The following is a 27,374-nucleotide window of genomic DNA, read 5'->3' as shown; positions in this document are numbered from 1 at the left end:
CAAAGTACATCAGGCGTTTAACTTTCCCACCAAAGAGTCTCGGGCCGCTGCGGTGCGGCGGAGCGAGAGATGGTGCAGTGCTGCCTCTGTAGTCTCTGTGGTGTTTAACATCATTACTGTGCCCCCGTCACCACAGCAACCAGCCTGGCCTCAGAAATGCTTGTGTTTAGGCATTTATTAACTCGTGCGTGTGTTTGTGGGTATCGTTGTTGTTGTTTTTGATGCTTGTGGATGTGAATGTATATCAGCACACAGCAAAGAGTCCATCACTGCGACCCGCATGTCAATAAGGACACAGCACGGCCTTTAAGTGAATGAACAACGACAAATATTCACGACTCTAGGTCCTAACAGACAATCAGCTTTATGAACACGGCGCTCCGTCGTCATCGCCCTCGTCACTCTTCCTAGTCCCACTGTGCTTTCAGTGTTTCCCCAGGACGCGGCCAAATGACGCCTGAAGGTTTAATAACACTAAAAGCCCCCCCAGTGACCTCGCTCATTACCGAAATGATCTGGTGCACTTTAATAGCTTACCTGCATGTGAGTCACACTGATTCTGGCGTACAGCAGTGTGAGTATCAGATATATAACTAAAATGTCAAAGGGATGCAAAAGAGCTATTAGTGTACATTAGCATTATCACAGAGTTCTTGCATGATAAATGTACTTTAGTCAGGAGTTTTATTACAGGAAAAAACAGGTTCAATCTATAATTTATCAACAGAAACATATCGCTCAGAGATGTATCATTTCTCAGCGTTGAATAATAAATGTTAAAGCAGTTTTTGAATCTGTGCAGCTGAGAGCACTGCATCATATACTCTGCAATGTGTATACCTTTGCATTTAGGTACTGCAAGAAAAGCCACTCTATGTTTTATGTTACAGTAATATCACATCACACTGCCATCCACACCAACAGTGGTTGCAGGTAAAGGAGTGCATCTGTCCAAGTGGAAAACTGAGGCTGCAACCCGAAGTCATTCCCAAGTCATCCCATATGGACACTTGGTGAAGAAGACTCGGGGTCACCTTTCAAATACATTGAATGTCCCTTTGCATCAAACTATTACGATCCGATATGATCAGGGTTTTAAACGTGCCAGTAGGGACTCGATTGCTCATCCCACTTCATGAGCAGATGGGTTTACCGTTGGAGATACTTGAAAGCATGCAGAGTCTCATCTAAATGCTAAATTACACCTTGTGTGTCAGACGCAGACACGGCGTCGCTACATCATGACTTGGTAATGTGCCAATTTTTATGTACTTAGTACTAAGAAAATTGTAAAAAGGACATTTGAGTCAAAACCAAAATTCTAATCATCTTCCAAAGGATTGCTTGTTTTTCCATAACTTCTTGGTGTGAAATATCCACTCAAGTGATTTGACAGTTATACTTACTTTGCAGGTAAACACTTTATATACAAACATTTTAAGAAAACCATTCATTATTCAGTAACCATTGATTCATTTTCAGAATTTAAGTACATTTTGCTGATAAAACTTTTTGTATTTTAGCATTTTGAACTTTCTAACTGTTCTAATTGTTCAATTAGTGTAGTAGCAATGTAAGTAAGATTAAGAGTAATCAATGTATAACAACAATCATAACATCCTGAGCAAAATGAAATGGCAGTATTTTATAGTTGTTAAACACAGCAAAGGCCAAATCTCTGTTTGCATAATAATTTATTCACATGTCTTTTTCACATACTTTATAATATTATTGCTGCAGTTCTGGAGCCTTTCATATATTCACTTTCAATATTCCCACAAATGGGATTCTATTTTCATATCTCTTTATAGTTTTCATCTTCATGCATGCTGAGTATAACATTTCACAGGAGCAGGATGCAAATAAATAAAACAGTATCTTTTTAAGTTACATGTCATAATCTATCCATTCTATTAATGCTTCGGTAACATGCCTTTTTCAAAGTCCATAGGGGCGCAGGGTCTGGGGAGGGGACACTTTTTGGAACATATAGTCTCCATTAGAGGGCAAAGGCTTAACAAAGGGCACATTATTAATACATATTGTTAAAGCTGGCAATATATGATTAATCTTCATTACCACCCAAACCCCTGCTCCTCATCAGTGAAGCCCAACTACATCGCATAGGGAAAAAGGCAAAGTGTAATTCATACATTTTATCTATGTACACATACTTTGAAATATGGCACCAATTCAGCTTGTGAAAAAAAGCTTGAGGTTACATGTTAAAATATTTGTGACTACAATAGTTTCTCTTGTTGAACTGAAAAAGTTTTTATATAACTCCATTCAGCCCCTTAGACAGAGACAGACTTAATGAGCCAAAATGGAAACGCCGGCACACTTTTCTTGACTGTTTTCAGTTGGTTGTGGTAGTAAACAGTGCGCCTCGCTGGCATGGAGAGCATTGTGGTGCGTGACAAAGTGTTGAAAAGTTAATCTAACTCATCTTCAATGCACCATGTGTCTCACTTTAAACAAAAGCTCCCAGGCATGTCAGTCTGCCGTATGATTGGCAGCTAAGAATATGAACAAAAAGCAGTGATTTTTAAGAAAAAAAAGCCTGGTACACTGACAACAAATACTGTGTTCCAGTTTCCGCTGAAAGCTTTAGTGCTGTTGGTTTTTGTGTTTCACTCTGTGGGAATTCCTGACAACATGATTTGAAAGGTGCTCGTTTGTCCATCGAGTGACATCACTCCAAGATCATGGACAAATAACAGTATCTTTCACCCACAAGCTCAGATTAGCTCAACATTGAATTTTCTGACTTAAATCAGACGTTGGCTTTTCTTCCCCCACTCACATGCGTATGCATGCACACGCTTAAGCATTTGCATATGCACATAATTAGAAAATAAGGGGATTATTTCTGACCTACAGCCAAGGCAAATAATGAAGAACTTCAAAAGACCTCAACCTCAAACTATTTTTACAGTATTTTAATATCATTAACAATTGCTCATTTTTGTCTGTTGGGTTCTTTGAAGGCCCCTAGTGTCACCTAGGCATCATGTAAGATTTGTGTGTATCCTCTGTTGCAGCAAGACAGGAGCCTTTTTAGGACGGCGGTCCTTTCTTCCTGAAGTGTCAAAGACTCTACTTGAATGAATTGATGCTTCGTCACGACTACACAGAGTCCGTCTGTGCTCCTGAATAATAATGCAGTGGTGATCTTGTGCCCTAATGATCGGGGGTTCTGGGCCAGGGGAAAACTCTTCTCCAAAATGTAAGAGGTCCTCGAGCCCCCAGGCAGGGGAGCCTCTGTCAGACGTAGGCTGACTCACTAGACTGGGTCCTGCCCAGGTTTGGGGTCTGGGACAGGTGTGAAACATCCTTCTTGCGGACTTCACAGATTGACTTCCTTCGGGCCTGCACCCCTCGGATGGCCGTCTTTATCTTCCTCCAGCCAAGGTGGTTGAGCTCAGCCAGGTTGAGCAGCACGCAAACGCCGCTTACTGCAAACATAAAGACCAGAAACACGGTCTTTTCCGTGGGACGAGACACGTAGCACTCCACCTCCTTCACGCACGGGTAGCGATCACACTCAAACATCCCTGGCACATTGAAACCGTACAGGAAGTACTGGCCGGCCAGGAAGCCGATCTCCAGGGCGTTGCGGAACACCACCTGGATGACGTAGAAACGGGAGATGCCTTCCTGCCGGCGCACTTTGGCGTTCTTGTGTGTTTGCGGGAGTCCCCGCGGTCCGTTGGGGATCTCCTTGACCTCCAAGCAGTCGTGATCCTCCTTGCTGCTGTCAGGGTGCACCAGAATGCCGTTGATGTTGCGAGAGTGAAGCTTGCGAGCGTGATGGTCGTGATGGCGCCCGTGGTGGCCACCGTGGCCGTGGCTGTCCATGTAAGGATGCAGGAGAGAGTAGCTTCGGTCGCGCGCTTTAGCCGACTGGTGAACAGAATATGTGATGAAGCACAGGCTCGGCGTGCACACCAGGATTATCTGAAAGACCCAGTAGCGGATGTGCGAGATGGGGAAGGCCTTGTCGTAACAAGCCTGGTTGCAGCCGGGCTGCATGGTGTTACAGATGAACATGATTTGCTCGTCCTCGTACACCTTCTCCCCCACTATGCCTACTATTAGAATACGGAAGATCACCACCACTGTCAGCAGGATCCTGCAGAGAGACAGATGGAGAAGGAAAGGGCAGAATGGGCAGGGGGTGAAAGGGAGACAGGCAATGTCAGTTAGTGAGGAACAAAGGCACAGGTTCAGGGATATCTGGGTATGATCCTGGCAATTTGAAATAGATTGCAGGTCTTGGTTTATCGTAATCCAAACGCTGATTGGATGCTGCTTAGTTTATGTTGTGCCCAAAAATCAATTCCAGAGCCACAGAATGAAAACAGTTTTCAGGCAAGGTGTCGGATCAAACTAAATGCCTTTGTGTGTGTTCATATGTTGATGCATGAACCTGTGTGTGCTTGTGCTATCTTATTGCTGATGTGACAACACTGCAAGATGGTGGAGTCGAACTCTAACGTGCGTCTACACATTATCCTACTTACTATTGAAGACTAAAACAGGAGATGTCATCTTCACTGCTGACCTGACATGTATGGATAGTTGCTGTTGACCGATCCATTGAAATGAGGAATTGTGTTTTAAAATGAGTTTCGGCCATTTTAAGTTGTGCAAAATACCTTTTTAGACCTCGTTTTAGAGGCATCTCCTGTTCCAACCATCATGGTAAGACAGATGATTATTAGCAGCACAGAGCTGAAAAATACAGGCGGCATTTTGTAAGAGCTGGTGGGACTTCCCTGAGAAACCTCACGTCCCCCCCACTCCATGTGTCCAGGGTATGGAGGAGCTAGAGAGCAGTGCGGCTGCTTCTCGAGGCCTCTAAGAGACTGGTGTGCTGTACTGTTATCTTCTTGCGTCGATCCAGAGCAGGAGCACTGCGGAGGAGGGCTGGGGCTTCAGTGCTGCACTGTCAGCTCTTTCTAATGAGCGAGGAAAGCCTGCACATCATGGGGCTCCCTGGTATTCATGCCACGATGCAGTGGATGTGCACGCTCCCTGCGTGGCGGAGCCAATTACTTAAAACACACTTGTTTCCGAGCACAAGAGGGGCCACCCAAGACGACAGGAGGGACACAGATAGATGGGATTTGGCCCCAGGTGGGTTCGAACAAGTGGGGTTAATGGCAGCTACAGCACATGTCACATACAACCATTGCTTTACTTTTTGATATGTACATAAAATGTTGGTCCTTGTTAAGTCTCTGTCAAATGAGACTCCATTATGACCCTTAATTAGGCCTCAAGCTTTACCACACCCACTTTCCATGGCCAGCAAGTTAGCACAGCGATTAGAAGATAAAAGGGTTGAAGACACCAAGGTATGACGGAATATAACTATTATATAAAAATGTATATAAATAAAAAATGATTATCATGAATTGTTAGTTTTTTCTTTGAGAGGGAAAATCTTCCAATGATGTGGTTTAGGAGACAGCTTAGAGGCAGAGGAAGATGTGATAGCGTGAAGACGACCTAAAATAGAGCATCACGCCGCTGCAGGACTGTTCCTGCTACACCTGCAAGAGGATGCGTGTGTGTGCGAGTATGTGGGAGGGGGGGCAAGACAGACACAAGGACACAGAGACAAAGAGGGAGAGTCAGCCATGTGTGTGACTTGTGCAAAATGGCAAACATGTTCGCTGGTCAGTGCTTGGAGCAGCTGTGAGCATATGCGCTACACTGACTTTCAGTATGCTCCGAAATACGACCATTAAAAGCTTCTCTGCACCTTTAGTCTTTTCAGAAGTGAAATGCGGGTTTCGTATGATTTACATTCAGTCCCCATTCAGATCCTTTGCTGTGAGCCGATGTATCTGCCTTCACTGCGGGTTTGACAGCAGTAGATGTGACCAAAGCGCTGATATAGATGGTGCTCTGCACCACAAGGAGTCCTCTGACGCATTATGCTCAATGAGATCTGTGATTGACACTGCTCATTTATATGCAAATATTTGTTTAGGAAATACCACTTATTTTCAGTTTCAGTTTGAGAATCTGCAGCTGGATGCTCATTTAAAACGACAGGATGGAAGTTCAGATTATGTTTTTTTTCTATTCAAGGTCTGCGTCTTCTCATGTCAGTGAAGATTACTACATCATAATAGCATTATCTAAATGTCACTAAGTCGGCCTAGTGTCCTCTAAATAAAAGGGGACTGTAACTCTACATAATGACACAAGCTCAAGCTTGATAGCACTGCAGTTCCCTTGAGGTTCATTTTCCCCAACTTAAATGTATGCTTTATATATATAAATAAGGCTACAATGGGTTCTTTTTACATGTAAAGCGCTTTCTTCCCAACTTGTGTCGTTGCCTTTTTCATTAAAATGTTATCAACATATAAAAGCAACACACCTTTCAACAGTTTTTTCCTCTTTGGCGCTACATGTACTCTACTCTGTGCATACACCAGGGAATGGATGAGTCATAGAATAGATGAGTCAAATGAGAATGGAGAGTGGAGAGTGGAGTCTTTGGGGAAAGTGACATAAACCAGAAATATAAACGCAGCTGGATGCCACTCATTAACTAGTTAAGTCAGAAATGCTTACATTTATACTTTGAAATAGCCTTCAAAGGCAGAACAATTCTTCACTGACCTCCAGTAGAGAGACATTTTACCTCATTGCATGGACAACTGGCAAACATAATTATAAATACATAACTCCTAATCCTAAACAGTGGTGATTAACATCCCCCTTTCATACCATGTGTCCACTGCAGCTTTACTCACCAACAGTAAGAATCTGTATGGAAAACTTTTCTAAAGAACTGTACTGCAGATATTGCATCTATACTTGTTTGTTGGGCAGATTTATATCATTAAAATTCCCAACACATTGCAAGTATTGAGTGTTATGCTGTGTGTGTTTGCAGGCTTTAGTGTGCGTTTGTGTGTTTGTGTGCTTGTGTGCGTTTGTGTGTGTGTGTGTGTGTGTGTGTGTGTGTGTGTGTGTGTGTGTGTGTGTGTGTGTGTGTGTGTGTGTGTGTGTGTGTGTGTGTGTTTGTGTGTGTGTGTACACTACTGCTGGATAACAGGATAATCAGCACAGGGCAGATTGCTGCATTAGCAGAAAATAGTGGACGAAGGTAATCTGCAAACATCAGTGTTTTAAGTGCTGAAGGGTAACGAGCCAATACTGTACGTTAGGGCAGATTGGGACTATGTTCAACAACATTTTGTAGCGTCTCAAACCCAAGAGAAGAAAATCACGATAATGCAGAGTGAAATCACTAGATTCCATGGATCTTTTAACACTCCCACATCCCTCAGCTCTTATCGTCTCATGAAGCTACTTGGTCTAAGAACCAAAGATTACATTTCTTGAGACTTTCTAAATCCTTGCCACTATGCCGGAGATCTAGTAATATTTGGAATAAAATAAATCGAGTCTGTCAACCTGGATTGGTCCATCATTTACACCTGTTTTTCAAATTTCCACAATTTCCACGTGGTGCATCAAAGACCAGAGGAGGAAGTAACAACGGTGACGTGAATCTTTGCAGCTGTGTAGCTAAACGAACTGATGTGTAGCCACCTGATTGACCTGTGAGAGTGTGTGTGTAGTGTAATGATAGCTGCTCTTCGGCTGGTGTGTTGGCTGGACATGCAGGCACTGTCTCTGCCAGATGCTTTTACACACACACGCACACATGCATACGTTCATACAACAGCTGCTGTTGCCAGCCTCAAGGGACAACAATTGCCTCGAGCACAACAGCAGATGCATTGGGAAACACGCACATACACACAACTGTGTTTGCATATTGTGAATGTAAATTAGGTGACCCATAAGTACATCAGCCAAAAGAAATATAAGGTGTATTTGCCCATACAGGTCCACGACTCTCTCAACAGAGAGCGGTGCTCTGAAAGAATAGCTAAGTGCAGTACTATCTGTTGAGAGGCCCTGACTAAAAATACTCTTCCCGCCCGTAAGCTCTCAATAATAAGCTCCACTGATTGCTGATAGAGGCACATAATGAACAAAGACCTTACGAGGCATAGAAATTAGGCAGCTTAATTATCGGAGTGCAGACATTTCTTCCCACCCGCTCCTCGTGCACCGTTCCTCTCAAAGGTTTTTTTTTTTTTAATAGTTTAAAAAAAAAAAGTTTTAGGTCTTGCCCACGTATCAGGCAATAGTATGACCACCTTATGTGTCACTTGTAGCCACCGTGACAGAGTAATATGAAGCTAACCCTGTGTGGTGGCTTGCTCACTTCTCTTCTTTAAATACTAATCAGCACTGATTGTAAGTGTAATACAGAACATGAATGGTTTAGAATTGAGGTAGGCCTCTATGATATGTATTATTTTACACATATATCACAGAGGTCATTTCAAGCTGGGAACTTAATTTGTGCCACGACATGCGCAGAAATTCAATTATCTCACTCGCTCATTTAACAACTCGGAAAGGAAATGACTTCCAGCTGCTTTTCTAGAAAAAAAACAGAAAACAGGAGGAGACACTTCAGGTAATTTCCTCAGTTGTTTCTAGGTTGAGGTCAACATAAACATTTTTTTTAATCAAACAAATATAGATAACACAACAATTGCCCCAAAGCTGGAGGGTTTGGTGTGTGAAGATATCTAATATTTCTTCCCAGGTGAAACTGGAGTGTGTTTGGAGTTTTGTGAGCCAACATATAAAGTGATTTCATCATGCATTCCCCCCTCCGGTTGTGGTTATTACGTGACTAGCCTCACAGTTAATGTGTCATGTCTGCTGGAGTTTTATGATGGAGATTTATGAACAAGTTTACAAGTCACGTGATGCAGGCTTTTAGGATTCCTGATTAATATTGTGTGGTTGTGCTTTTAAAAAAGCAGCAATCAAAAAAATACTTTGGCTGGAAAAAAACATGTTTTTTTAATCTAGTTAAACGCATTGGACCAAATTACACTGTTAAGCACGTGTGACTGTAAAATCAAAATTTTCCATTTTGTTTTACTGCATTATAATTTGACGTCATCATTGGCAGATTGTTAAGACTGATATATATTTACATTATATGTATCTTTGTTGAATACTTATTTATTCTAAAAAGAAAAGGCTCCAGTGTACTTTTAACTGCCTTTATGATGATAAAATAGATGGATTCATTTACGCATCAAAACATTCTACTGTACTTCTGTTTTTTTAATCTAAAAACAGGCTCAGGGCCCATGAAGATTAATGCAATTCTATCCTGACCTAGTTTGAGAATTCAAACATGTAATTTCAATCAAGAACATTTAAGCTATGTATCGAGAAACACTAAACGCCCGGGGAAGCTCATGCACACACCATCAATATGTTGGTGTACTGAATAATAGCCTGCGCTGGAGGAAAGCTTAGCTCAGCTCTCCTGGCGAAATCCCCCTGTCAAACAGTGTAATCAATAACATTCAACATCAGGGATTTCTACACAAATAAACTAATGACAACTCGAGATGTGCAGAGAAATCGTCTGACTTGAAAGACAGTGCTGCTGCTCACCCAAGGATGATGGAATTACTAATCCTGTCAGAGGCTGAAACATGTTTGGCTTGTTTGGCTTTGCAACACAATCTTCTCGGGCAGTATAGATTGATTGTAGCCAGCTTATTATTAACGATACATGAAGAAAGGATGATGCCCTCAATCAAAACAGTGTTCCTAAATCTCAAATTATTCTGGGAGAAGAAGTAGGGTGCCTGTATCTTTTTCAGGGATATCCTGACCTATTTAGGCAAAGTAGAGAGAGCACAAAAAGGTACACTACTGGAAACTACTGGAGGGTACAACTTAAAGGCGGACCGTCTGTGTATTTTGCTTTTAAAGCAAGCAAACAAGGAAGCAGATATATTTGGTTTCATCAAAGCTTTCAAGACCATCCCTGCTACACAGCAGAGTTAAATTGACTCTGTGAAATTCAGTTTTAACTCTAAGCTGGTGTTTATATTGTCCCAATCTTGTCAGTCTTAAATCAATACTCAACAAAGCGGAATAAGTGTCAAAAATAAATCTGCTCATTGTTAAATATAACGTCATTTAGCTAAAGTAACTTATATTGCATTTTTAACACATGGTGTTTACATTTTAGCTCAGGGAGCAATTCAGGGTTTGGTGTATTGCTCAGGGACACTTTGACATGGAACATGTAGCAGCCAGGCATCGAAACACCAACCTCGTGGCGGCGCACCCTCTCCAATCCATGCACCACAATACAGAGAGTTAAACCCTGCAACAAGAAGTGTGACACTGTACAGTTACATTTCAAACCTATCAAAGAGTTAGTTTAACTCTACTAAGTGTTGCAAATGAATCTGATCTTGACACTGGATAATGACTCCAACTCTTTCGTACAATTGACTCTTTAAGAGTTTGCAGTGAGTTTTCAACTCTGCACTTCAACATTTTTTCCCAACACTGTAAAAATGTTGCTGTGTAGAGCCATATGAACAGGGCTTACGGTATTTTATACACTACTTTGTCCAATCCATTAAAAGGCCGAACAAATCTTCATACATCATGAATGAATGACTAACAAGTTGCAACTTACAACTAGTGGCACATAACTAACTATAATTATGATTTGATGAAGTACTTATAATGCAAGTGGGGAGTGATAGATGTTCAATAATAGATATCAGAAAATAAATCTGATAAAACATGAATGGATACAGATTTGTTATTACATTAATTATACATGAAGTTCATTTTTAATTTATTTAAAATTATTATTATTTTGATTGAAATGTAATACATGTAATGTAATGCAAAATACATGAGTTCCGTCCATTATTAACAACAGAGAGCTTTTGCCCCTTATTAAAGGTGTTTTTTATTCAGACACACCTGCACTGCCGTGTTTGCATAGATGATGAATAATGTATTTCTCTCAGCGTCATCACCTCCTATGAGAGCTACAGTGAGAGCATTAATGTCAGATGAATGTTCAATTAAAACACACAAAGGTCTTGTGTATTTTTAGAAGTCCTCATCATTGCAGCGGCCCCATATTGTGTGCGTGCGTGTGCGTGTGTGTGTGTGCGGACTGTTTCCTCAGCAGCAGGGTCAGTCAGCAGCTCCAGAGGAAGGAGCTCTGACACAGATGCTCAGCATTGGACCACTGCAGTGGGACAACTTCTCTTCCTCCCTCTGTCTCCTACTGCCCCCTCCAAGGATTCCCCCTGTATCCTTTTTGTTCTAAATCCTCTCCTCTATGTTCTTCCATCCGGCAGCACTTCTTATTTCATCATCCTCAGATCACTTACTCTGGTCCTCCATTATCTCTGCCTCCTTTTTTTTTTTCTTTGCTCTGCTTGTCTTTGGCACTGACCTCCCCACGGCACTGCAGTGTAGGGGCAGATGCATCAACACACTTCCTTTCTTCTTTTCAACCTGTAAGGTGTATAACTCAAACCTATAGGCCTCATGCTGTCACAGTTGAGCACGCATACAAGCACCCATTGTCTGCAACACACCTGAGCATCTCAGGTGTAAGGGAAAAGATTTTGGTGTGTCACGTTAATTGAGTATTCCCCTTAAATAGAACTCAGATGTTCATGTTATATGGTAGGTACTGTATGTTCCAGCAGTGTCGCTGCTTTTGGAAGATTGAAAAATCATCCCAACAGTTGTTTGTTCTACTGGATGAAACATCTTATGTGCATGGTAATATATATATTGTCAATGTAGCTTTGGTAAATAAGAATAATAAATTTAAAATAAACAAATAAAAAATTTCATATTCAGATTTCATGACGCTAAACCAGACCTACCAACACATCTTTGTTTGACAGTGATATTTTTGTTATGAAAATATATTTACCGTGCAAATTAGTAATTATGTATAGAACATTTGCAGACATATTAGAAGACTGCAAACATTATCAAGGCTGCTGGTGTTACATTTCAAACAAATGTGCCAGTGTACCATTAGCATATCAACATGTCAACATTTGATTAATTTTGGGCACATATGCCTGGTCAAACTCTTTGGGGCCCAAGCGGTGTAACAACATGCTCCCGGTCCCGGTAATGAAATATTTGAAGGATTTGAATATTTGAAAGATCAAATAACAAGTTCTGGTTGTGTCCTCACCGGCTGTCAGCTTCCCTCTGCCTGTCAATAGAAGGCTTTTCACAGTGAGATACATTTCATAAGCCACTCTGAACTGCCGGTTATCTGATGCTGAAAGGACTCATTGGAACTGAATGAACAGTCAATTTCGTTTTGGGCTTGAGAATGAGGTTAATGCAGCCTTGACAATGATTTATCTCATTGTGTAGTCATGATTACAGTCATTGGTTATCCATGCACACGCTGTACATTCCCCAGTTAGAAAAAAGGCATATGGAAATCACAATACACAATATAAACACGTTAATGTTTGAATGAGTCACAATATGCAAGCCACCTGTGGTTAGTCAGAGGCACCGAAGCGACCCTCAGTTTGTCTGTTTCTTTCAAAGACCACAATTAAGCTAACCTATGCCACTGCGTAGAGATGGTCTATTTCCATTTTTTAACACTGGGCTAATCATCTATCCTATGCCACGGCATAGGTTAGCTTAAACCCTACAATTAAGATAGAGCTTAATTGTAGCGGAACAGGACAATCTAGACATCCAACAAAGCTATCTGACGGTGCTTCGCGGTGGAACGACATCCTCGCGTTGCAAGAGAGAGGGCTGCCACTCAAACAGATGACCGACATGCAACCATGTTCCAAAGTTTTGATGCAGGGGAGACTTTCCTGCCATGGGGAGACACCACTGTTCTGCTCTTTGGAACCGCATCCTCTGAACTGCAAGCACGGACATGCAAACTTTTTCAAAGGAACTACACACAGGCTGAACATCCTGGACGTGATGCCATCTAGCGGTTGCTGCATGCTCCGGCCGCACCCTGTGAAGTGCAGGACTTCACAATGCACAACAGTGCAACACTACATCACAGTTGGTTGTGTTCACAAGTGCAACGGGCCACACCTGACCACACCCAACTGGCTTGTTGGGTGTGGTCAGTGGTGCAACAGACTTGAACCTTTCAACCCATAGAGGTCAGTGCAACAATTTTGACTCCATACTTGATTTTTGCGTGGAGTTGCTCATTAACAGTCTAGGAGGCATCTTCACAGCACAAACTGTGCGAGTGGTGAACAATACTCCAACTTGTTGATACATCCAAAGACATTATTTGGATCGTTTAAATTTTAAGTGTAATTGATTTCCTGACCATGCAGGCACATGCTTAGGATTAGGAATCAAGTCTTTATCTTAGTAGTTTTAGTGTTATTGCTTTGATTGTATAAGGACGTCTAATGTCTGAAAATGCCTGTCTACAGGTAAAATGCCAAGACCCAGAACGCACTTAATAATAAATGCTATACCTGACTGAAGCTCTCACTGTCAACCAAACTGCATAAGAACTCTCCAGTATATTTATTGAAATATCTTGCAAACAAACTAGCTGAAGGGACAACATTAAAACCTACTTAAAAATAAACAACAAGCTAAGAGCTCTACAGCCTGAGCTACTCACAGAGTACTGTACAAAGGGAAGTCCAAAGACAATGTTTCCTGACTCGCATAGCATAGGCAAGCAGAGTAGAGAAAGGGAACCTTGTTGGAAAGCAGATAATGTTACAGCTAAAGCCTTAGGGTCAAATAGAGAGCCTTGTAGGACAAACACAGTCTGAGGGAAGCCAAAACACAAAGGGATCATTTTCAGAGCATTTCACTATATTCAGCACAGTAGCAAATAGCTGGTGTCTTGGGCATCACACAAACTACCTAAAGTATGAGGAAATTATTCAACTGGTTTATAATATCATTCCACAATCTGATGCCACCTTTTAGGTTTTCACAGTTTAATTTATAGTAGATTCATATGAAAATGAAATATTGGTGCATAAAGAACTATTCTAAATTGAGCCCCTGCTCATTTTACTAGATTAACTTTAGGTATTCAGGGAACCTTTTTTTAATGTTCAACCAGTGAAGTGCATGATAACCAAATAGCTCAAATTAAGCATTTATAAGAGGAAGCCATCACATCATCAGATTATATATTTTTGAAAGAGGTAGCATACAAATTGAGAGTTGCCTCTGTGCCTCTGAAAGAAATGTAGCTGGCTTACATTCATTATATCATCCAATGATGACCCTGTGCTCACAGGGCATTGTTGATTCAGCTGCCACGACTGGATTATAAAGCTGCATTAAGTAATTCTTTGACCACTACGGGGCGGAAAGACTCCAGAACAAGTTCACAACAGTTAGCAATTAGCTTATGAAGTTGTTATGGCTAACATGTTAGCAAACAGTTGCCTACTTACAAATCCAGCAGAAACAGAGCAACACGGACATCTCTTTGGTCTCCTTTTTCTGGCCACCTGTTGAATGTAATTCCAATATTCACTGGCATTTAGCCCTTGCTTGGTCTTCCAGCGCATAAATAATATATCTAACTCTTATTGACTTCTTAGATGTTCCAAGTTTCTTCACCGGTTACTTCGGCTCTTTGCCATTTTGCGCTGTGGCAAACAATTGGCTGTTTTTAGCCCCTGGTTTGGGAGCGGCTGCCCACGGTCGTGTACGAACAGACATTGTTTTGTTTCTCTCTCTCTATGGACACCACAACAATTAGCTGAAAATGGCTGATAGCTGTGCAAACCTTTTGTAAGATGTTGATTCTCAGGAATACTACCCATAAGCAGGAGGGGGGTCGTGTAAGTAATGCCACAAAGTATTTCTTAATGCATCTTTAAATCAAGTCAACATGCTCTAATGTATGCAGGTTTCCATTCCGTCTAAGGACTAGACCAGGTGATTTCATTGTTTAAGGCGCTTTCAACCAGGGAGGAAACACTCACTGAAATGACATGGTGTAGTTTTTGATTGGAAGGAAAATCTCCATTGCACATGGTTCCAGATCCCTGATCATCAGAAGTTTAGCAATAATTCGGCCCACATCATCTCTGTTGCTCTGATGCAGTAACAACGTCACTGATTTTGAAGGATAAAGTTTTATGGCTCTGTACACACCTTGCTTAGTGTAGTCAATAAAGGCATGAGCTGATTTTCCCTCCTCCATGCCCTTGCTGCAGGCTACCTGAGGTCTGGGTTAATGAGCCCAGTAGTGCAGGCAACGTCTTAGTCGTTCCGTGACTTTTTTTTCTTCTTTTCCTGAAAAGCGATCTTTGAATTAAAATATCTCAACATCCAGGTTTCACTTTGACACACTTTCCCCAATGAGCATCCCAGCGTGACATTTGGATTATGCTTAATGGGTGGAAGAATTCCACTTTTGCTGTTAATTAATCACACAGAGATGATGTGGAGCCTATTTTTCACACAGATTTACAGCATGTCTCCATGGCATGTCTCCACTGCTAATCAAACTAAAAGCTCATCTGTTCGACCCTCCGTCACAAAACCTCTCACACCAAATATATAGAAGATTAAATCAGACTTTCACTATGATCCAAATAAGAGACAAATGAAATGAACTTTTTTGTCTCCGGTTCACACAGAGTTTAGAGCCATTTAATCCCCCTTTGATTCTCCATCCGCACCTGCTTGATCAGCATCCTTTCATCTTCCGCACCTCTGCTCTCCTTTCACTCCCTCTCCCCTCTCCTCCTTCTGTCCTACTGGGTTGTGGCCAAAGCATCAAGCATTGTCTATAATAGCTAGGCAATTAGGTATCAACAGAACTCCTCTGAATTAACCGTTATGCCAAGTAAAGCCGGCTATTGATAATGCTCAATAGGTGTATTCCTCAACTGGTGATGGTTGCAGAGGACATGGGTCAGGAGCAGAGAGAAGGTAAGGGAAAGGGGGGAGGCAGTGATGACTGTGGGGGAGGGGGGGGCTGTATAACAGAAGGGAGCCCTTGGACAAGCCTTGGTGAGGTGTGTGGGGGAGTGTGGGTGGCGTGGGGGTCAGGGGAGGGAGGGGGGGTCTTGAACTGATACAGAATACCACATAAAAGTACCCAGCTCACCAGTATGAACACAAGCCTGATTATTAAAGCCTTTACTGTCTTACCTTCCAATCATGGTCGAGTGCTGCTGGACAGCCGCCTCCAGCAGCCTCTCCAAAATGGTCCATTCCCCCATGGTGATGGAAAGGTTGCGGGACTCTCAGCAGAAGCGGGACTTGGGGAGCCAACCCCCCTCTTTCTCCGGTGGAGCCTTTCTTCTCCTCTCACCTCTTCCTCCCAGGACCGGACCGCACGGAGGGGACCAACCCGGTCCCCCCCTCAGCAGCAGCAGCTCCCTTTTGACCTCTACACGTTGACCTGGACGGTCCTCAGCGCGTCTTCGACTGCGCGTTACGAGGGTGAGCGTCTTCTCCCGGGCCGGTCCCGCTGCGCTTCTCCTCCACTGGTGGAGGAGAGGTGCTGAGCTGATTGCCTCCCCCTCCTCTCTCCCCCTCAGTCTCGTACCTCACCACCCACAACCCCCCCCCCCCCACCCCCCTCTCCCCCCTCTCCCCTGTGCAGTGATGCTTGTCCTCCCCCTGCCGCACCACTCTGCTCTGCGCTACGGCATATGCTATAGCTCACTGTGTGACAGCCATGATCGCCATCTCTTTTCCACTCGCTTCGCTCCGTCTCCCCCCTCTCTCCCCTCCCCTGTCCCTGCCTTCGTCCTCCACCCTACCCCCAGGGCACTCCTTGTACTTTACCTGCACTCCCTGCCATCAGAGCCGCTTTGCGCTCGCCCTTGCATTGTGTGGGATCGTTTCCTTTTGCTGCACCCTTGCTACAACCTGAACGCACGCGAACGCTCCGTACTCCGCATGTAGCCGACCCTCCCTCGCTCACCTCAAGCGAACAGCGGCGTAAACGCGCGCGCACGCACTCGATGACAGCTCTCAAATCCCCACTCTGTCCCACTTCCTACTGAGGACCGCAGATCCGCGCCGGCACACACGGCTCCTGCCTGCTGAACGTCATTTTACGTCAGGGGGAATGGTCGCCCCCACGGCTCGGAGCACTACAAGCACCCATAAAAAAAAAAAAAACCTGCACACACATACACACACGCACTCACACACACGCCGCACACTCAGAGCCGCACACGTAAACACATTGCCACCCAGCGCATCAGTAATAAATCAGCTGCCTTGCTGCATCCAGTGAGGCTGAGCCGAGGCAGTGTGCTGCAGACCTGCTGTCCTGTGTTGTCCCCCCGGCTAATTTCTGCACAGTCCAATGCTCAGAGTCACGTCTGCTGCAGAGAGCGGGGATGAAACGCTGTCCTGAGATGCCTACTGCCGGGCTCCATCATCCCTGGGTGCCTCTCGCTCCCCCCCCCCCTCCTCCTCCTCCTGCTCTCCTTCAACCTCCTCTCTCCTCCTCCTTCCCCTCCTTTGCTCACGCCTGTGTGTGCAGATCTCGGGTCTTGCAAGCTACCACTGCCTCAGTGTTCTGTCCCCATCTCAGCTTTGTGCTCTCCCTCTCTCATGGAATCGCTCTATCTCTGTCACACACTGCGAGCATGCAACACCCCCTCCCTCTCTCCTCCTCTCATAGATCTCTTCTCTCTCCTCCCTCTCTCTCCCTCCCCCCCCTAGCTCCTCTGGTAAATGTGCTTGGATTGCTACCGTGATCGCTGCTTTACCTATGCTTGCAAGAATGCCTCCCACCACACCGTGCTGTGTCTGTTACTGCCTGATGTGCCACAGAAAGTCCAGATCTAAAGCCGGGCCTTCTGCCTTGTGTCTCCAATGCAACCCTTCCTTCCAGTCGGGGAGCTCGGCGGTGTTTCGTCGTACTCTTTTAATGCTCTCTCGCTTTCTTTCGCTTTTGCCTCCCTCTTTGTCACACGTCTTTAAGGCCTATATTTCTAGGAGGAGGCGAACAGGGGGAATTGTGGCTCTGCTCCACCCCATCTACCCCCCCCCCCCCCTTTCTCCATCTCACTGTGTAGAGAGTGACAACACACCTATTTCACCCGGCCGTAACTCTCATAGCCGTCCTGCGTTTCCTCCCCTCATCTTCTCTTTCTTTTCTTTTCTCCATCCTCTGCCCCCTGTGAACCCTCTCCCTCTCAGGAGAGATGAGTGCCGTGGATTACTCTGCTATGACATTGAAAGCTGCATTCATTCGATTTTTGTAAAGGTGGTGTGGAAATGAGGAGGACTCCCTCCAACAGAAACGGGCAGATGTAGAGGGTAATTAACTTGTTCGCACACACAGCACAACACGTGTGTATATCTAAAAAATACATACACACAGAGACAATAAAGAACCACACATTTGTTTGTTTTACTCCTGGATGTGGGTTGGATGTTTTCCCTTTATAGAGCACTGATTCAAGTAAATGAATGCAGTGGCATGACAAGGGAGCAGTAGACTGGTATGAAATCATGGCTGGAGGTGAAAAGGTTCAATTCCTTTGTGCGGCAACTCTATTTAGTCACGCGTCTTTGATTTTCTATGACATGCTTTTCTAGTTGGCGGCTTTTTTGTTGCAGAATAAGGTGCCTTCTGTTGGGGCCCTTTGGAAGATTTGACACCTTTACTTAATCAAATCCTCTGCTTTGGTTTTTCTGAAAAACAGAACCAGCAAATTGGGGTAAATTCACAACCACATCCCGCCCACAACAACCTCTATGGTGCATCAGTGATAGATCAATCTATCCAGTTGTGTCTGTGCATTAAAACATGATGAAAACATCTCTGCATGTAATCTGTGCGGGAGAGAAAGACTGCGTGAGGTTGAGAGAGCAAAAGAGGATTTTTTTTTTGTTTGTTCAGCATCTTCAGGAGGGGGGGCGGGGACTCGGGGTCTTTCACTCATCAAGGACATATGGTGGTGTAGCAGAGCTGTTAGTGGGTGCAGGGGGGGGGGGTGGACAGTGGAGTGTAATGGCTCAAGATTGGCGATGCTTGGTCACAAGCAGAGCATGCTGAAGCGCTGGCATCAGCCGGTTGGCGCTCTGAGATTTCAAATTCGGATGAAATGTAAGAGAGAAAGCGAGAGAGAGACGCAGATGTGTTTTCCGTAAATTAGAACAGTCAGTGCCAAGCACGCGACAAACAAATGCATTCCTCATGAACATTAACATAACATTAACAATAACAAAAATGCAATTCATGTTCATAAAGGTCCTAACGGAAGAAGTGTAAATGTAATAGTCAAAGAACGGTAAGTGTAAAACCAGGCACTACAGTGTATTCTGCAGGGATACCATATCATAAGACCTTATGTGTCCCATATGTAAGGTGATATTATCCTCATAATGAGGGGGCTTGATGGCATGTGGAAATCAGAGGGGATTTGCAATTACATTGTGATGAATCTGGGTTTAGTGTACAGTGCCTCAACAATACCCCTGCTGTTTCAATCCACAAATATGATATAGTGGATTGTTATGGATGAAGCAAGTGTCCCCCTGTGAGTAGCCACAGGGCTTAAACCTTCTAGACCGCAGCTGTCCGGTGAGCTGGAGGTCATACACAATCTAACATTGATTCCAGTGACACTACAATTTTGTCTGACATAATAACTTCCAGAGATAGTACTATCCATAACTGTGTGTGAAACGATTTCCCTTGGATATTCATGTCAGTTGGCTTGATTTTGAAAGATCATTAGAAGAAACCTGCAGAAATCAAGACTTTGCATAAGTATTACCTGGGATGAAAAAAACCTACGTTATGTTTGAGTTTTATCTTTAAGATGGCACCTTCCTGGCTCATTTTAAATAGGCCTGAGTTACAAAGAATTGTTAGCCTGAATGAGTATTACACATATACACTAACAAAAAAGGATTAATTAATTAATTAATTCAAGTCAATAACAACTAGGAACAAAGCAATAAATATATAACATAGGATTTTACGTAAGTACATCAGTGATCTTCTGTATTGAGAGGAAATATAAGGCAAAAATAACTCGTGAGACGACCTATTGATTGAGCGAGGAAATCATAGAAGGTGCTTAGGTATTGGCAGTGGGGGGGTAGCTACGCCCTCTTGTGGACATGCAAACACATAGCAATCTCCATTCTCTATTTTGGTTTAACCTTTAGCCTTCTGTTTGACCACCTGGTGACACGGATGTGGTTGATATTTTAATACATGTCAATTTGTGTTTAATTATTCAGTGCGTTTATCTTCTGCATGGCTGCACCACTGTTTTTCTCGGCCAGTAGATGGCAGCATATCAATATGGCCGACTAACTAACAGTCTTAACTTTGTGTCCACAGAAGAAGACTCTCTGGTCCAGACATGTCAGAGCAATTACAGTGTTGCTAACTTCTCCGCAGTAGTTAGGGAGTTGTCAAAAAGTGTCTGGGACCTTACAGGAAGGATTTAAGAGCACCAAACCTTGCCGCGCGGTCTGGTGGCTGAGGTTTGTCGAATCAGCCAAAGTTAACTGAGCCCAGACCTCTTATATCTATCATCCGCTGGTTGGCTAGCATTAGCTAGCATTAACTGGCTAGCTGGGGAGCTGCCGAAAAAAGTAACGTCAAGGCTTGTTTCATACAGTCATGTCTTCGGCCGGAGACTTCGGAAACCCTTTAAGAAAATTTAAATTGGTCTTTCTTGGGGAACAGAGTGGTAAGTGTGACGTAAACGTTTAACGCTGCTGGGATGTCGAATATGTGTGATGCTTCAATTGAGTTAAAGTTAAGTTGAGTTGGCTAGCTAACAGCAGAGTTTGATGGCTTCGATGGGGTGATTAACGTCAACCGGTTAGCTTAGCTAGCATTAGCTGCGTAACGTTAAACTGGGCACGGTGACGGTATTGCGACACCGCAACTTATTCCAAATGCGGGTCCACGTCTGCTTCATGGCCGTGCAAGACATTTTCCTTCATGAGTCACGCCTGTGTAATGGACTTGGCGTAACCTCCGTGGTGAGCTGAGGCAACCTGCGGCGTCAGCTAACGTTAGTAGAAAGTTAACAAGTATCTATAAATGTGAGGTAGTTTAACAAAGTAGCGTGAAGTAGAGGGGACAGTAGTTCAAAATATAATAACATAAGTTAAATGTTGTCTAACCAGTGCTCCTTAAGCGGAGGCCACGTTGTACACTGTATGTACAGCTGTGCTCAGAAGAAGGCTGTAAATCTCAGTCAGAGTCCCTGATTACCGAGCTCCGTGGATGCGCCCTGGGGGTCTCCTCTGGGAAGGAGCGATGCATCCCAAATACCAAACCTGTCCAGTAGCATTTCGTCACTCTCCCTACTGGTTTAGCTGACTCATTTAAGGCATTATGTCCTACAATGTGCTTCTCCACCCCCATCAATAAAAGCCACACTTTGTGTGTTTGTGTTGGACTTTGTATGATCAGCTGTGGCTCCTTGTGTGGGCTTTGGCATTGCCATCATCGCTTGATGCGCCGTGTAACCGGTCAAGTAACACAAGCACATTGTGAGGCTGGAGAGCCCTTTTTTGGGTGTTCAAAACAACCGTAAGAGTGTGTCAGAGAGTGGTGGTTTTACAGATAACTTATTTAGAGAATGTAGGAGTGAACAGGAGCACGAAATACCATAAAGGTTGGTCGGTTAAGGGCTGGGCACAGCGAAGATAAACATTTTACACGTGAAATATACAGGGAGCCTGGTTCCCAACCTTTCTCGTCTCTCAACATTCCTCAACCCTTTATTTTTTCATAGAAATAAGTGAACCACACCTCATTTATCGACAACCCTTTCAAAGGGAAGCGAGAGCTTGATGACGTGCTCCTTTCAGCCTCAGTCCAGTATCAGGGTTCTAACTGAGGTTCATGACTTGTTCTCAGCTGTATGACTCTATTTCTCACAGTAGCTAGTAGTCATCCCTTTTTAAATTACTAACATTTCCAATTGTCAGCACGGTTGTACACGGTTGACTGAGGGGGTGCGGGCGGACTCCGCTGGTGGGAGTGTGTTCACCTGTGTGTGCGCACATAAATTATAATATTGGTAGGGGAATCACTCATGATAGACCATTAATTACATTATTCTGAATTGCATCCGATTAAAAAACAAAACCAAGTTAAAGGTCATTGCACTTACAGTACTTTGTTGTTTGTTTGTCTTTTAGTTGGAAAGACTTCGCTGATCACCAGGTTCATGTACGACAGCTTCGACAACACTTACCAAGTGAGACCAATATCTCCGCCTGATTGAATTGATACTGTCCATATTCCTTAACACAACATTAATGGTTTGAGCAAAATCATGCATAACTACTTTTCACCCATTTTCAGGCCACAATAGGAATAGATTTCCTGTCGAAAACAATGTACCTTGAAGACCGAACGGTAAGAACTATTGAATTAGTCATTGATTGTTGGTTGCTCTAGTCTTTGTTCAGGTGGGAGACATTTTCCTCGTGACACTATGTTTTGGTGCAAGTTATATCAAAGGAGCCCCAAAAATTCAGTTGTGTTCTCTTGTGACAAACACACACAGCATATCTACTGCCCCCCGCACAGTCTTTCTCCCCTCAACACAAGTTTTCTTTTCTCTCCTTCCTACCCCTCCATCTATTGTCTTCATTCCTGTTTTGAAATGAAACACCTTACTTGATCAAGAGCAGAGGGTTGATGACAAGTGAAGGGTGATTATTTATTTATTCCCCTCAGGCTCCTTCTGGTGGTCATTCGCTACCTGCATGCACTTGGTTCTCTCTGAACTCCCTCTTTTTCTTTCCCCCATTTGTCTAACTTCATGCTGTTTAATTGATTTATTTTAAATTTTACTTTTTGTCAACATAACTTGCCTCATTTTTTTTTTCTTGTTTATTTTCATCCCTTTTTTGTTTTTGTTTGTTTTTTTTCCGCTTCTTTTGTTTCCCATCCCCTTCCTGCCCCACAGATCAGGTTGCAGCTGTGGGACACGGCGGGGCAGGAGAGGTTTCGTAGCCTCATCCCAAGCTACATCAGAGACTCTGCCGCCGCGGTAGTAGTGTATGACATAACAAGTAGGTGGATCACCTGCGCACTCTCTCTTTTGAGTGATCGTTTGAGCACTTACTCCTGTTGGTGAATGGTTGTTGTGTGATGTGACGCAGGCAGACATTTATTTTGATAAAATAAAAATAATCATGGTCAATATGTAAACTTTCTTCCTGTCCCTATATGGCCTGTTTTCTCATTGGATGCTTTTCATCTCCTGAATACTGATGTGCTGCTTCCTGTTTCTCTCTCTCAGATGTCAACTCCTTCCAGCAAACCACAAAATGGATTGATGATGTGAGAACTGAGAGAGGAAGTGATGTCATTATCATGTTGGTGGGAAACAAGACAGACCTGGCAGACAAAAGGTAATGTCGTCCTACTTCCTCCTGCTTCTGTGTAAGCGAGTCTTCTCCAGCGATAGCATTCTAATGAAGTCATTGATCGTTACTGCTCTCTATCAATAGAGTTCCTCAGCCCCTTTTCTGAGGCCGACCAAATTCTCTCTGCCCTCTGTGGATGACAATGCTCTCATTCATTCTTTTTAAAAAGAAAGGCTCTCTTTGTTTCAACCCACATCGTCTGAAAATATTGATTAGCTAATCTTTAACCGAGCAAGCTCATGAATGTATTGATATTTTTATCTTAAAGTGTGTGCTATTTGATCCACTTTATCCTCTTGTTTGAAGTAGCGAGTTGTACAATGTCTTTCGCTGTGAATCTTTTAACCCCCTTATCTACCGCAGGCAAGTATCTATTGAAGAGGGTGAGCGGAAAGCCAAAGAACTAAATGTTATGTTTATTGAGACTAGTGCGAAAGCGGGCTACAACGTAAAACAGGTAGGAGTGTGTGTGTGTGTGTGTGTGTGTGTGTGTCGTGCTCTGTTGTCCTGCTCTGGAAGCTGCCACCTGTGCCCCACCTCCAAAAGGTTGCCTTCCACAATTACAGTTCAGGTGTTGGGTGGATCTATTTCTTTGGATCCTAAAAGAGTCATCCTAGAATACTGTACACCTCCTTTTTAAATAGCTATTTTAAAACTTACCACCTGATTCATTGTGCTTTCACTTTCCAAATGTAAAGCGCTCTTCTCCGTTGAGGGACATTGAATAGCTGACTTTTGGCCTCAAGCGCAGATGGCAGTAGCACCAGGAAGGGGCACGGCTTCTTAGTCCACTTCAATGTACTCAGTCTGTATTTTCTTTCTCCTTGTCTTTTTGTCGATGTGTTTGGCTGATGTGTGCGTGTCCCTGTTTGGGTTTTGTGCGCGATGACTTGTAACTCATCAGGCAGATAACCACAGAGGAGGGAGAACAGAGAGCAAAAGAAATGAATGTTCTGTTTATTGAAACGAGTGCAAAGACAGGCTACAATGTCAAACAGGTAGAGCGCTGTGTGTGTGTGTGTGTGTGTGTATATTCCTCATGCGCTCTTCTGATTGGCTTCCATTTAACACATGCATGCATTCAAGCATGATGGGTGCTTTATACTTTGGCTCTTTGTTTGCAATTGAGGTGTATTGCTATTTTTCAAACCATTGATCAAGGAGCCCTAAAGGTCAGAGTTTGAAAATCAATTGGCCCTTTCCACATCAGCACATTTTGACTTGTGTAATTTATTATAATTATTATTGCCCGGTTATATTTAGATGGGCATATCCTGCATGCTGGCTCACTGGAGTCTCTCTGACACACTTGGGAGCATAAATGGTTTAATTAATTGCACGTGTGTATACCCCACTACCACGAGTGGGAACGGCCTATGCCACGACACGGACCAGATGTGCTGTTGGTGTTGCATGTGCGTGAAGTCTGATCTTGCGTTATGTGTTTTACTGAGGGGGGGGGGGGGGGGGTAGGCATGTTGAGAATCATTATAAACTCAACACTCCCTTTTTCAAAAATCATTATAAATCATTTGAAGTCCTCCGAGTTCTATCGATGGAAGGTCTCACTGAGCCACACCATCTTTGGACCATTCCGCTGTGCATCATTTTAATCAAATTTGAAGAAAGCTCTGGTGGTCTTCCTTTGTGCGAGCTTCAAGCGAACCACATTCTAAATCATGTCTGGGGATTATACACAGAAAGCTATCTTGATTTTTGTCCTGTGCTGCTGTCAGGCTTTGCATATATTTCATTCTGTGCCACACAAAGCATCTGGTTTTCTTTTCCCTCTCAGCTATTTCGGCGTGTTGCAGCAGCCCTCCCTGGAATGGATTCCACGCAGGACAAGAGTAGAGAGGACAGTATCCTTTGTGTACACAATGCGTGTGTCCGTCATGTCTGAAGGGAGTCAGGAGGCCTCCACGCTATTTTTATTTTGAGTCGTATGGCCGGTGCCTTCCAGAGGTCATCTCTACTGCAGCAGTGTGACACCGTCACTTTACATTTATTTTACTACTCAGGTCTAGTGTCCACTAGACAATCTTATGAAAATACTCATCCCTACTAGGATGCATGGTATACTAAGGAATATGACCTCAGGAGAAAAAAATGTTTTGTGATTCTTCAACCGTTTAAGGTTCACCATCTTCAAATCCTTCATAGTTGTCTCCAATAACTTAAGCGTGGGAGGCCGTTGTAGAGTTAGGTTGATTCTAAACATTACATTACATGTCATTTAGGTGACGCTTTTATCCAAAGCGACGTACAATAAGTGCATTTCCACATAGAGATACAAACTCAGAAGAACAAGTAACAAGAAAGTACATTTTTCATCAAATGAGTAGTTTCAAAACATGTTATAGAAAAGTGTCATTATAAGTACAATTTAAGTGCTACCATTTGTTAGTGCTACGGTTTGCTGGTGTTTTAGAATTTAAGAAATGTTCCGTACATTTTCGAGTTGCATTTTCTCGTCATGTGATCTTCCTTGACTCTTAAACCCCCCCAGTGATCGATGTAAAGCTAGAGGTAACACCAGAGCAACCCGTCAGCGAAGGAGGCTGCTCCTGCTAATGCCAGCTCATCTCATTGCGTGATATTTCTCCTCTGGCTTTTTATCCAACTCAGTTAATTTTTTTGTATCTGTACCTTTTTGACTCCTCCCATTTTTGTTTCCCGGCCTGAAAGAGCTCCGACACTACATCCCTTATGCTTGCCATTGTTAAAGAACCTGCTCTGAAAGTCATAAATCACTCACAGTGAATATTTGCAGCTGTTCTGTGTCATCTCAAACAAAAGTCACAGTGCTGTAGTTTGTGTCTGAAGAGTACTTTTTATGAACCAAACCAAAATATGTTTAGGGCATCAAAGGTTGGTTTTAAGAGTGAGAATATTCTATCAAAACGCACAACGTGGTTGATGTGTGCATTTGTCCGTAAACATAATTTTGGTTGTTGCAATTGTCTGGCAAAGATTAAGTCATAAATCTGTTTGTTTGTTTTAACAATGGACTCATTTGTAGAGAAGATTTCTAAGTTGCATTGAGGTGAATCAATTGGGCCACGTAAACTATAACATGGACTAGGCCTTTTGGTGCCAGTAACAGCCGAGTCAAGGTTCTTCCAGCTGCAAGATATGACACATGAACACACTGTCAGGGCATTGTCTCAGACCAGCACAAACGCACACACTACAAAAGCAGCACTTTCACTCCATCCTCATTACCGTCCTTCCTCTCGGCCCACAGTTGTCCCCGAAGATGGATTATGTTTACCTTGGCTTCCATTTTCCGTTTTTATTTTAGTAGGTCTTTAATTTCTTTTTAAACACTACAGATATTATAGATTTAAAACTATTTCTTTAAATATAGTGTCTGAGAACAATGTTTTCACATAAAGTCCTAATCATAAAACCCACTGTTAACATAGATATGGAGATATATGCCTCTTGGAGTTCAATTGTTAAGGGCTTCCTTGGCTTGGGGTTTATATAGTTTGGATTCTGATGAACACTTTAAATACTTATTTTTTCTTTTGCTGGGTGATTTGTAGGTATTGATCTTTTGTTAGTGATTATTCCACATGTGTATTTAATCCTCAATGATTTGTGATATTTATTTCAATTTGATTCATATTTCTTTTTTATTGCTGTTAATATCTACATTTTAGAATCAAGAACTGAATCGCTAATAGACTATGCAGCCATCTTTAGCAGAAGAGTAGAGAGCCGCTGCTGTTCCCTCAAACACCTCTAGATGGCAATTTAATCTTACTCATAATACAGTGCAATTTTGTGTGAGCTTATTTGGAGGACAGTACAATTTGTACAGCATAATAGCCGTTATGTTTCTGTCTGGAATGGTTTTAAATGAAAAAAATAAAAATGCACGTTTCACTTCTGCTTATATTCATCGTTTTATTGAGCGTGTTAAGGTTTGCAACCGAGTATACACTCACCGGCCACTTTATTAGGTACACCTGTCCAACTGCTCGTTAACACTTAATTTCTAAGCAGCCAATCACATGGCGGCAACTCAGTGCATTTAGGCATGTAGACATTGTCAA

At 43.0% G+C, this 27,374-nt stretch overlaps 2 protein-coding genes across 4 annotated transcripts; one reads left to right on the top strand and one right to left on the bottom strand.

Moving 5' to 3' along the window:
* Positions 1–1,677: 1,677 nt before the first annotated feature.
* Positions 1,678–16,487, bottom strand: gjd1a (gap junction protein delta 1a). 2 transcript variants are annotated; one of them, XM_037467751.2, is made up of 3 exons: positions 16,075–16,487; positions 14,361–14,417; positions 1,678–4,135 (listed from the first exon to the last, which is right to left on the bottom strand). In XM_037467751.2, the coding sequence occupies exons 1-3, from the start codon at positions 16,143–16,145 to the stop codon at positions 3,268–3,270; spliced, it is 996 nt and encodes a 331-aa protein (XP_037323648.1). In that variant the 5' UTR covers positions 16,146–16,487; the 3' UTR covers positions 1,678–3,267. The 2 variants fall into 2 exon arrangements, with proteins under 2 accessions (XP_037323648.1, XP_037323649.1); XM_037467752.2 differs by lacking the exon at positions 14,361–14,417.
* Positions 16,488–20,203: 3,716 nt separating this feature from the next.
* rab6a (RAB6A, member RAS oncogene family) lies at positions 20,204–27,208 on the top strand. Of its 2 annotated transcripts, none has more exons than XM_037467218.2 (8): positions 20,204–20,603; positions 22,072–22,130; positions 22,238–22,291; positions 22,848–22,953; positions 23,184–23,295; positions 24,215–24,308; positions 25,106–25,172; positions 25,820–27,208. In XM_037467218.2, exons 1-8 carry the CDS (start codon positions 20,534–20,536, stop codon positions 25,882–25,884), a joined length of 627 nt encoding a protein of 208 aa, XP_037323115.1. In that variant the 5' UTR covers positions 20,204–20,533; the 3' UTR covers positions 25,885–27,208. The 2 variants fall into 2 exon arrangements, with proteins under 2 accessions (XP_037323115.1, XP_037323114.1); XM_037467217.2 differs by lacking the exon at positions 24,215–24,308 and adding an exon at positions 23,674–23,767 and having other exon boundaries at positions 20,216–20,603.
* Positions 27,209–27,374: the final 166 nt, after the last annotated feature.

The sequence above is a fragment of the Pungitius pungitius genome, chromosome 16 (assembly GCF_949316345.1).
Source record: "Pungitius pungitius chromosome 16, fPunPun2.1, whole genome shotgun sequence".
In the NCBI taxonomy this organism is placed as follows: domain Eukaryota; kingdom Metazoa; phylum Chordata; class Actinopteri; order Perciformes; family Gasterosteidae; genus Pungitius; species Pungitius pungitius.
Note: the sequence above shows the minus strand (reverse complement) of the source record. Positions and strands in the feature narration are given on the sequence as shown.

Excerpts from the sequence above, each read along its gene's own strand:
- gjd1a (XM_037467751.2), bottom strand. The coding sequence starts at position 16,145 with ATGGGGGAATGGACCATTTTGGAGAGGCTGCTGGAGGCGGCTGTCCAG. Across the intron at positions 14,418-16,074 it reads CACTCGACCATGATTGGAAG|GTGGCCAGAAAAAGGAGACC; the intron begins GTAAGACAGTAA and ends TACATTCAACAG. Across the intron at positions 4,136-14,360 it reads GCTCTGTTTCTGCTGGATTT|GATCCTGCTGACAGTGGTGG; the intron begins GTAAGTAGGCAA and ends GTCTCTCTGCAG.
- rab6a (XM_037467218.2), top strand. The coding sequence starts at position 20,534 with ATGTCTTCGGCCGGAGACTTCGGAAACCCTTTAAGAAAATTTAAATTG. Across the intron at positions 22,131-22,237 it reads GCTTCGACAACACTTACCAA|GCCACAATAGGAATAGATTT; the intron begins GTGAGACCAATA and ends ACCCATTTTCAG. Across the intron at positions 22,292-22,847 it reads TGTACCTTGAAGACCGAACG|ATCAGGTTGCAGCTGTGGGA; the intron begins GTAAGAACTATT and ends CCTGCCCCACAG.